The sequence below is a fragment of the Ostrinia nubilalis genome, chromosome 18 (genome assembly GCF_963855985.1).
Source record: "Ostrinia nubilalis chromosome 18, ilOstNubi1.1, whole genome shotgun sequence".
NCBI lineage: Eukaryota > Metazoa > Arthropoda > Insecta > Lepidoptera > Crambidae > Ostrinia > Ostrinia nubilalis.
In genome coordinates, this window is record NC_087105.1 from 3,504,861 (window position 1) to 3,516,062 (window position 11,202).

The 11,202-nt window shown below is 38.5% G+C and overlaps 2 protein-coding genes across 2 annotated transcripts; one reads left to right on the forward strand and one right to left on the reverse strand.

Annotated features, from left to right (window-relative positions):
* The first annotated feature begins 5,202 nt into the window (after nt 1-5,202).
* LOC135080500 (lopap-like) lies at nt 5,203-7,740 on the forward strand. The gene is made up of 4 exons (XM_063975133.1): nt 5,203-5,448; nt 6,120-6,327; nt 6,805-6,903; nt 7,521-7,740. Exons 1-4 carry the CDS (start codon nt 5,218-5,220, stop codon nt 7,712-7,714), a joined length of 732 nt encoding a protein of 243 aa, XP_063831203.1. The 5' UTR covers nt 5,203-5,217; the 3' UTR covers nt 7,715-7,740.
* Nucleotides 7,741-8,286: 546 nt separating this feature from the next.
* LOC135080501 (insecticyanin-A-like) lies at nt 8,287-10,991 on the reverse strand. The gene is made up of 4 exons (XM_063975134.1): nt 10,822-10,991; nt 9,836-10,091; nt 9,316-9,417; nt 8,287-8,522 (listed from the first exon to the last, which is right to left on the reverse strand). The coding sequence occupies exons 1-4, from the start codon at nt 10,933-10,935 to the stop codon at nt 8,332-8,334; spliced, it is 663 nt and encodes a 220-aa protein (XP_063831204.1). The 5' UTR covers nt 10,936-10,991; the 3' UTR covers nt 8,287-8,331.
* Between the last annotated feature and the right edge of the window lie 211 nt (nt 10,992-11,202).

Here is an 11,202-nt window from a genome sequence, read left to right on the forward strand (position 1 = left end):
CAAGTATAACATGTCTTGTTAATCATGTCTCTATTGATTTAAGAAGATTCCCGTCTTAGGCAGTTCGATTTTTTCAAGTTATTTATGATTTAAGAAGAGGCTGACAAGGGTGGCTAAATATCTTGCGCTGCTTCTTCTCAGCACTGACCTATTTATGTCCCAAAATAAAAGTAGGGTTCAAGTGATACTAGGACGTGTTAAAGGGCTTTTTAAAAGCCTCTTTGTTGAAAACAAATGCATTTTATGACTTTACTTTTATATTATCCTTCTGTAGCCAAAAAGCAATCAATATAGCTTGACATCATCATCTCTGGTCCAGAGTTTGATTCCCAATAAGGTAATTGTAGAAAACAAACTTTTCTCTGTCTCCTGTCTAATTAGTTGATGTGAAACCATTGTTGTTTCTGGTCCTTATTACCCAATTGCTTCAACTAATACTTACTTTAAAATAGGAGATAATGTATGTGATTTAGGCCGATATCATTCATGGTATAACGGGTGTAAAAAAACCTATCCCGAAGCCGAAGACTACTTATTCTCCACATCATGGGGATCATTTTTTTCTTTGTGACCATACCTGGGAAACTTGTGGTTTAGGAGATATTGAGGGTCAAAGTCAGAATATTTTTTTCAAGATTTTTACATTATCAATTTCAATTCGTTGTTTAAAATTTTTTTTTCTAAGAAACCTTATTAAAATTTTGAGTATTTTCGTCACAATAAGGCTTTTTTCTTTACAATAAGAAATGGACAGCAGCGCGCGCACACACGCTCAGGCGCTGCCCCCACGCCCCGAACCGCAACCCGCGCTCGCCCGTGAGTCATTCAACTCTACTGTGAGTTCAACGACTACGACTGGACCAACTGAACTAAGCTTAATCCAAATCTACCTAGTTTGTAAAAATGAAATGAGTACTTAAATTAGTTACTTACACCTTAATATCACCTTACCAGTTTAGTTTTTATTCTAAAAAATAATAAATTACATTTTAATTAATAAAAACCCTTTACACGAATTTGTTTCTTTCCGCAAATTAAATAATCTTACAGAACCTAGGTTGTTAACTAAACCGTGCTTTTACGCATAACCGTTATTCTATCACAATGTAGTATCACAGGTCTTATTAGCTACGCAAGTGTGATAAGCGTAAGTAGGTATCATTAAAAAGTACCGTAAACAGATGAATAATGATCTTTTGAATGAGGCCTGTCATTCTTTACATTAATAACTCTCTACTTCAATAACTTAAGTCTTTACGATAGTAATAAAATTCATGAAGTAAAACTCAAATTATTGCTTACACCACACCGCTCTAAACGCCTAGAGTAAACACCTGGCAATGTTACTCCTATCGTTGATTAAGACATTCACTTTCGATAGGAGTGATGATTGTGTGTTCTTTAAACTTAATTGATTTCAGCAACTAAATAAAAAGGTCTCTTTTTCAGTCTTCCTTCCATACTCATTACTTCCTTTCTTCATAATTTACTTGAAATAAATAATGGTTATGCACGCGATTCTAAATAAACGTAATTTTAATCGTTAATCACAGGCAATAAGCAGATGTGATAAACTTGTATCATTAAAAAGTACTGTAAACAAATGACAAATGCTCTTACACACAGGTTCATTATTTCTAGCTCTCTAACTTAATAAATTTTACGTCTTTACGATAGTAATTAATAAAATAAAACTTAACTTACTTATTACTGCAATCTGAACGCCTAGAAATAACACACTGGCAAACTCTTGCTCCTTCACTTTTGATGGGAGATTAAAACATAAGATTTTATTTTTAAACTCGATTGATTTTAGAAACTAAACAAAATTTCATATCTTTTAGCACTTCTTTCATACCAATTACTTCCATTCTTCATTATAAAAAGATTCATCGTCTTGTTCGTGATTATTTTAAATGAACGTAACTTTATTACACGGAATAACTATCAAAATGTATTGATATTCTTATTGTTTTATTAATAACGATTGCGCATCTACAATTCATTCAAATTTGAGTATTTTGGAAGCTTGCTTAAAGCATTAATTATTATTAAGTATGCTAGGACGGATCTTTAGTTAACAAAGATTAATCAAAGTATTTTTGCCGCCGCTAATCTCATTCGTTGATAGACTTGCCTGTACTAAAGTGATGAAATTACATTTTTGTTAAGTTAAAAATTACGTAAATTTGTAGTTGAAAATGAAGAGTAATAACAAAGCGCTACCGATTCACGACGAACACATTCGATAGACGTATTGCTTGACTGTTATTGGCCAGTCAGTCTCGCCGCGCTTGGCAGTGCCTTTGTTGCGAGGGGCCGCTCGCGCCTCGCGTTGCTCGTCGCACGCAGTGGTGCCAGATTAGGCGAATTATCGCCATTTAGGCTACCTCTGGGGGTCAAATGGCGACCAAAAAATGCAAACGGCTACCGGTAGCCATTTAGGCTACCTAGAAAATAAGATCGGGCTATTTAGGCTACTTCAGGAATACCTTGGAAAAACAAATACGTAATAATAATATGCACATCCACCTCTAACGCTTAATCTGAGACATCCACTGTTCTTTTCATTCGCTCACTCTTTGTAAGAGTGAGATAGAGCTATTGCGTATATGCTATGCTATATCCTCTGATAAAGGAGTTTCCTTATTTAGAGGCTATATCTCATGGACTTGGTGTAAAAATAAACGTGCTCAGAGCCCCGATTACGGTAACTTTTAATAACGTCTACGATCCAGACGCGTTTCTGATTCTGCGATACGATTGGTCAAAACAGCTGACGTACGCTGTTGAACGACCAATCGTATCGCAGAATCGAGAAGCGTGTCTGGATTGTTGACGTTAAAAATTACCGTAATCGGGGCTCAGGTAGCAGTCAGTACATAGATTACGCACACACTTACAAGCATTATAAATACACGATTTAAGAAAACAACATGGCCGCAATATAGGCAATCATCATCATCATCATCATTTCAGCTACAGGACGTCCACTGCTGAACATAGGCCTCTCCCAATGACTTCCACATCGCACGGTTGGTAGCGACCTGCATGGCTGCATCCAGCGCCTTCCTGCTACCTTTATCAGGTCGTCGGTCCACCTTGTGGGTCCAGATGACAGGTTTGTGTGTGTGTATGTGTGTGTGTGTGTGTAGTTGTCAGCTGATTGCCTATATTTCGGCCATGTTGTTTTCTTAAATCTTGTATGTACTCGGCACAAGTCAGGTAGTTAGTGACGTCACATGAAAATGTTGCCAGAATGAGTACTGACCAAACATTATCTATCTCTTTTTTCATACGTCACCATGGGTAAGTTAGAAAGAGATAAACAGCTGTTTTTCATTAATGTGTCGATTTGATATGTATTTGTATAAGCAATTTTTGTATACTTAGCTCAAAATGTTAGGCGTATTAGGCTACTTTAAGAAAAAAAAATATTAGGCGATTTAGGCTACTCGGTAGGAAAAATTAGGCGAATTGAGTTAGCTGATATCTGGCAACCCTGGTCGCACGGCCAGTTCGGTTTCTTCGGCCGTCGAATGCGCTTGCGACTTTTGATTGTTTTCTCGTGCGGATAGTTAGTGTGTGAACGTGTGATAGTGAGTGTGGTAATAGTGAATGTGTGTTAGAAAGATGACTAACCATACGTACAGTGCTCGTGAGTACGTAAACATGGTTTACTGTTATGGGAGGGCACGTGGAAACGCATCTGAAGCCCTGCAGGCTGTAGGTATCGGGCTGAACATCCTACAGCGCACCAACGTACTGATGCACGTATTATTGTTCTGGCTGTACAACGTCTGTTGGACAATCAGCCGATTGTGCCTCCGTCCGCCTCGTCTAGGCGTGTATTGTGTCGGATTTGAGGAACTTAAATACCGGTCTGTACGTGAAGGAATACTGGAGCGCGCATCAAAACACGATTTACCTGGCACGCGTTTGCTTGCACGTGGAAGGCCGTCAGTTCGAGCCACAACTTGTCCGGTTGGAGCGGCCGATTCCAGACGACGTCGAAGGGGATTAGTCGGTAAGTACTTAGTTCTAAACCTAAACAAATGCTAAAGGAATGTGTTTTTTAAATGTAGGAAGTGAATAATCTGGTAATTTTGTGTACAAAATACTTCTGCGGTCGCGGTAGGTAGTGGCGGTAAAGCGCGTACGCTCCAACCAATACACTCACACACACATAGGCACGGTCATTATTGCGTTGCGTGGCGCGCTGTACATTGCGGGCTGCGGAATATTGTATTTTTTTTAATCATAAAAATAAAAAATATTTCCCACCAATAATATTTTGTAATATTACTTGGTTGGGTGTACAGAAGGCGTAGTTTCAGTCTTCGTGATAGGTTTTTTTACACCCTGTATGGTGTAATAATTAATAAAATAGTAGTTTCAGATCAGAATAAACATTTAAGGAGTAAATAATTAGAATCCACTCTAAAATTCTAGCCTTATTCCTTTACAATCGCCACTTATATCACTTTACACATAATTATTAGGATACTTAGATCGCTATTATGTTAGTTAGATCAGTTTACACATTTTTTTTCTCATCACAAAATTGGTGTATATTGATATAAGTAGAAATTTTTGGACGATTTACCCTCAATAACCTGAAATAATGATTCCTCATAGTGTAATTACTAATGTTTGTTTTACAACTTTTTCTAAAATTAAAGAAACAAAAAAATATCAACAGAAATGGCGTAAAATGTATCACTTTACACTTGTTAGCGGGTGGTCAATTCAGTGTGGTGTAAAATGATTTATGTCCCATTACATCACTTTACACGAATGTAAAGTTGCCGTGCATGGCGATATAACTGGGTTTTTATTTAATTACGAAAAAACTACATGCTATATTTCCCAAACTGGCACACTGCCTAATTATATCTAACATTACCTTTCACCTAAAAATATTTCACCAAGTTATCTCTAATAGCGACGAAGCAGGATTTTTTTTAACTTCAAATGCGATTTCCCAAAAATCACCATTTTCGACTTAACTCCGTTTTCACTGGGGGTACAGAACTGAACAGTACGAATTTTCATGAGGAAACAATTTTCATTTAGGATTCAAGGACGACCAAAAACAATTCAGTCATCACCAAGTCCTACGAGATACGTAATATTTTGTGCAGGTAGCTAGTTCCTTAGTTTTAAGTACTGCGAGAATAAACAAACATGTATCTTCATTATGTCTCATCTGTAACTATGCAAGCCAAACAGCCCAAAACATATCCTGCAGTTATCGACAATACTGTGATAACGATTGAGATAAGTACAATCAAACGTCCCAGCATCAGATCTGGTAAACCCGTCAGAATGTTTAAGTTTTTATTTTGTTATGTGCTTTTGACTGTGCTTAAATGTGGACAAGCACAAGTGTTGCAGTTTGGGACGTGTCCAGAAGTGAAACCTGTGGAGTATTTCGCTTTGGAGAAGGTAAGTTTTATGTCCAAAACAGTTCCACTTAACTACATAAGTTTAGTTACGATACGATAAGGAAATTCTACAGATAATGCACGGTATGTTACTAGATCTTTCTTCTCATTCACACTTTTCAAACGTCAGATTGGTCGTGGGTTTGGTCATTAGCTGTTGGTCTACTCATCATTTCAACCTATGATCTTTCACTGGTAAAAGTAACCCTCTCCCAATAAGCATTAGGCACAAATTGCGATCTCTCGCTCTTTCATGTAACTACTGCCAGCTTTCTTCTTATGTTCGTTGTCCACTGAGCAGCGGGGCATCCTATACTACGTTTGCTGTTGTGATATAGTCCCTATTCGAGAACCTTCTGTAATAGATTAGGAATAAGGCGAGTGAGCTTCACATGTGTGGTGGCTCGCTACTGTTCGTTTTCCAAAAGTTTTGACAGACATTTATGTGCAAATACACACACACGTAAAGCTCACTCGCCTTCGTGAGTTGCAAGAACTATACCTGTCTCTACATTTTTAGACTAATTTCCGTCCATTACTTTTTACTTTTGTAGAATTACTTCATTTACGATTTCCAACATTACGACGCCGGCCGCGGCTGTGTCTTAGGATACTGTTGACTTTCATTCCTCATATTTCTTATTTTTATGTAACTTGGCTATCATTTTCCAGTTCCTAGGAACATGGTACGTAATCGAGCGGTTCCCAGCCTGGTTTGAGAACGACGGGCACTGCGCGTACAAACGCATCCAAGTCTGCGGCAGACGGATCGAGATTGAGCACGTGTATGTCAGAGATGACATCCAGTATGTACTTCACGTGAACAGCACTTACAACCCTGGAGACCAGGCTGTGTTTAGGATTGAGAAGAATAATATTGGTGAGTTTAACTATCACATAAGCAGTAAATGTGTCGTCCATTTTAACCAGAAGACGTCCTCTGCTGGACAAAAACCAAAAATTTTTACAACGACGTGCTTTATCATCAGCTCATACAGTCCAATACTGGGCATGAAAGACTTCCTCAATACGCGCCATGTTACATTCGCCTTGTCACATTCAGATTTTTTTATAAATGTTGACACAATACATGTAACATTAGAGAAGCATTCATCGTGTAAGGTGATCAAGTATTTGAGTTAATGAAAGTCTTTAAGTCGTCCATCATATTTCGTCTTTGTTTTAGTTAGACTGAAACGGTTTTTGATTCTAGGAGGCGTTCAAAAGGCACTCACTCACTCCGCGTGAAAAGGAGAGACCTTGCTATGCTTTATCTACCTATAGTCAATGTGTGAAATGATGACAGGATTAGAATTGTTTAGTATAAGCTTGATAAATTATTATTTTGACGTTACAGACCCAGTGGGAATTCCCATATCAGTGGTAGCGACCGACTACACCAACTACGCCATCCTGTACGGGTGTCAAGTGAACAAGCTCATGAATATCAAGTATAGTAAGTATTATGAATATTCTAATAGTAATTCGCGTACACACTTTCCACTTATCTATGACGGTAATCACTTACCATCAGATGATCCGTCTGCTCGTTTGCCTCCTGTCACATAAAAACAAAAAAAACACAAATACAGCTGCGGTTGCTACTTACTTAAGTATGCTACGAGCTTTGCTTAGTTTTGGCTAGGTAATGAGACTGTTATAAGAACAATTTATTAATTTTAGATCATTTTCAATTTCTGAAGGTCTCCTCTAGACAACATACATACCTAGTAGACAAATATTCCTATGAAACATGACTCCGTCTCATTTCACTTTTCCAATATTATTTCTTATTAATATCCCGACGGATTAGCAAGCTGAAGTGGCAATGGCCACATAGTATGCAGAACTGACGGCCAATAAGGCAACAAGGTTCTGGAGTGGAGGCCAGAGGCCACGTATCGGAGAGCGCAGTGAAGGACGTCCACTCGCAAGATGGACCGAGGTAGCAGGAAGGCGCTGGAAACAGGCCGCTACCAACCGGCCATTATGGAAATCATTGGGGCAGGCCTGTGTTCAGCAGTGGACGTCCTATGGCTGACATGATGATGATGATGATGAATATTATTTCAGCTCTTGCCTGGATCCTCTCCCGACAAGCCAGCCTGCCTGCTGCGATCATGGAAGCTGCTAGAACTACCCTCAACGATATCCCGTACACCAGCCCTGGATACTTGGAGAAGGTGTACCATGACCCTTATCAGTGCGCGAGTCAGTGGACAGCGCACGTGCATGCTGTCAATTTGACAGATACTGACGATTATTAGGTTCAATAAATTATAGTTTTTATAATCGTTGCTGGTTTTGCTTGATGATGAATATGACAGAAAGACTGAAGCGTGAATAAAAAACGGGACTATTCCCACCTCTCGTTTCTACCACTGCAACTCTTGTGTAGCCAGGATCTACAGCTTGACCGTCAATAAAAACCCAACCAGTGAAGGTCAAGTTTGTCCCGGGGGAAAATTACACTGTGACTGTGAAGCGTGAATCAATAAGATTTATTCCATGAGCTATCTTATAACATGAAATCCTTTGACATAATTTTACTGTAATTTTTGTTGACAAGGTATTGACTTGTATTTAAAGGCATAGTATGCAAAGTAGAGTGTATAATTTTACAAGGAAGGATTGAACTGACAGTCTCCGGAGTGAGTATACCTGTGTATTTTGTGACTGGAACTTTATTTGTTGTTATTTACTTCATTATTCATGTTATTGATTTACACAATTACTTAATCTTAAAATCTGCATTGCACATGAATACTCGCTCATGTATAATTATTATACCCGAGTTCCATAAAAACATTAAACTAAACATGGAGATAAAAAACAAAAGATAGTTCCAATAATTTTATTCATGAAAGTTCACTGTGCCATAAAATTATATGGGAACAGAATATCTAAAAGTGGTAGGTTCAGTCGGAGTATCTTCGTAGTACTTGGGGCTGCATTTGGTCTGATCATCTTTTACCAGCTTTTCTTCGTTGATGCCGATGTTTTTCAATGACTTCAAGGCCAGTTCCTTAGAGACGTCATTTAGAGAAGATTTCCGTGATAGGATCCAAACGTAGACTGAAAATAAAAATAACTTGATAATCACCATCATTTTTTAAAGATGTTATTGCACAAATTACTAATAGTCCCGTTAGCCCCTCGTACTAAGCTAAATATGCTTGTATCACGAGTGGGCTCACCACAATAGTCGAGCGGCGGCGAGGACCGAACCCGCGTTCCACGGATCACGAGTCGTACAGTCCGACCCCTTCACTGATCGGCTATCATGGCTTCTATCATTGAATTTAATTAACACCCAAACTATAGGTACAGCGCATAATTGAGTATGAATCTGCGATAGTGGAGTGGTGAGGATGCTCTTGTTACGTCAAATGTCAGCAGTAGGCCTAGGATATGCGCCGCAATAAGCAGTTATCACGTCATTTTATCGATTTTGCCCATACATTTTGACGTCGATAAAGTATATCAATTCGCGCATCTTAGCCCGGCAGGACTACCGATGCCGTGACAGTAAAAAACTCTCTCTAAAACTCACAGCTCTGCTATGTCACGTCATGTCACTCCATATTTATTAACAAGAACTAAAATAAAAAAAAAATCCCTTCGGAGATTAGGATTAACCCAAATTATTGTATTACATACTAGCTTTCCGCCCGCGTCTTCAACCGCGTGAAAAAAGGGCTGTTTTTAGGGTTTTCTCGCCGTAAAACCATCCTTGGACTTCAACGAACATTTTAAAAAAGAATTGGTAAAATTGGTCCAGGCGTTGTTGAGTTATGCGCTTACCAACACATTTTGCGATTCATTTTTATATTATAGAAGATTATCTTGCATGAATTATTATACTCACTGTAATGTTTATCGATCAAAGGACTGTACTGGCACGTGTAGGCAGTCGCGTAGAAATTGTAGTTTGTAGCTAGAATTTCCAATTTATAGTTCCTTGTCATTACTGAAATAATAAAACAAGCAATATTGTTATTCAGAGTCGGAGTATTATAACTTATCGTAGCACTATTTCACTTGAATTGTTGATTATCATCACTACAATTTATTCTGTCAAAAACCGATCCGATTTTTGCAATTAGGTTTTGTCATGTATGACCAGTAAAAACAGGATCCAGTGTTTACTGATCTAGTAATTACCTATTTATACGAGACAATTCCCACCTCTCGTTCCCACTGCTGCAACTCCTGTGTAGCCAGGATCTACAGCTTGACCGCCAAAAAAAACCCAACCAGTGAAGGTCAAGTTTGTCCCGGGCGGGGAAAGTCAAACTATCATTGGACCCGCAACGAAATTAATCAGAAGAACATAGGAGGTTTTCGAGGGCCCTTATAGCAACAAACAAATAATGAACTATACTCACATCTCCTTGGAGCATTCTTAAATGTATACTCCAATTCTAAAGACCCAGACACACTTCCCGATGCTGGTGGGCGAACTGTTGCGATACTATATCTATGGAATAGACCCCTATCCACTCGCGACTGGTTCAGGTGGATAGGTGACGCTCCACTCTTGTAGCTTTCGAATGGTTCGATTCCCAGTTCGATCACGGAGCAGTTGTTCTTGCGCTGCCCATCGCTGGAGTAGAAGTAAGCTTGATACCATTTTCCGTAGAACTGGAAATCACAATAATTGTACATCACTACATCCCAACTAATATTATAAATGCGAAAGTAACTCTGTCTGTCTGTCTGTCTGTCTGTCTGTCTGTCTGTCTGTTACGCTTTCCCGCTTAAACCTCGCAACCGATTTTGATGAAATTTGGCATAGAGATAGTTTGAGTCCCGGGAAAGAACATAGGATAGTTTTTATCCCGGTTTTTGAAACAGGGACGCGCGCGATAAAGTTTTTCTGTGACAGACAAAATTCCACGCGGGCGAAGCCGCGGGCGGAAAGCTAGTATTATTATAAAACAAAGTCGCTTTCCTGTCTGTCTGTCCCTATGTATGCTTAGATCTTTAAAACTACGCAACGGATTTGGATGCTAAAAATTTAGAAAAGAAAGTGTACTGAGCAATTGCAATAGCTAAATTGAACCTTGTCGCAATAGTTAAATTTAATACGTATGCCGTAACCTTGAGGATATAAATAAATGGAGGGAAGTCGAACCTTAACTTTGAACTCCTCCTATGTTTTTCTGATTAATTTCGTTGCGGGTACAATAACAGTTTAACTTTCCCCCGGGACAAACTTGACCTTCACTGGTTGGGTTTTTATTGTCACTCAAGCTGTAGATCCTGGCTACACAGGAGTTGCAGCGATGCAAACGAGAGGTGGGAATAGTCCCGTTTTTGAGGGTATAATAAGTTTATAATTTCAGCTCAGTTCAACTAAATTAATACGTACATCTTCAAGTCTGAAGTCGTCTTTCGCAGCCACATTGGTTGGACATTTCCCAGGAAGAGTGAAGTATCCATAGACACCGCAGAAAGAGAATAAAAACACTATTAATTTAATCATATTTTAAAGAACAACCGTTCACTTCAATACAACAGAGTGTAATAATAAACACACAACAATATTTATAATAAACATCACATATTTACATTTACTTGATCTTAGGTTATCACAAAGAAACAATAATAAATATTAAATAGAACAAGTTCACTTTATTATGGATAGTCGGCTTTTCTTAGAAAAGTTGTTAATTATGAAGATTTTTCCTCTACAAATTACTTAGAATCGCCTATATTCTTAGCAATTTAACGTAACGACTGATAAGTTCAT

Excerpts from the sequence above, each read along its gene's own strand:
- LOC135080500 (XM_063975133.1), top strand. The coding sequence starts at position 5,218 with ATGCAAGCCAAACAGCCCAAAACATATCCTGCAGTTATCGACAATACT. Across the intron at positions 5,449-6,119 it reads AGTATTTCGCTTTGGAGAAG|TTCCTAGGAACATGGTACGT; the intron begins GTAAGTTTTATG and ends ATCATTTTCCAG. Across the intron at positions 6,904-7,520 it reads GCTCATGAATATCAAGTATA|CTCTTGCCTGGATCCTCTCC; the intron begins GTAAGTATTATG and ends ATATTATTTCAG.
- LOC135080501 (XM_063975134.1), bottom strand. The coding sequence starts at position 10,935 with ATGATTAAATTAATAGTGTTTTTATTCTCTTTCTGCGGTGTCTATGGA. Across the intron at positions 10,092-10,821 it reads ACGACTTCAGACTTGAAGAT|TTCTACGGAAAATGGTATCA; the intron begins GTACGTATTAAT and ends TGTGATTTCCAG. Across the intron at positions 8,523-9,315 it reads TTTGATCGATAAACATTACA|TCTACGTTTGGATCCTATCA; the intron begins GTGAGTATAATA and ends TTTTATTTTCAG.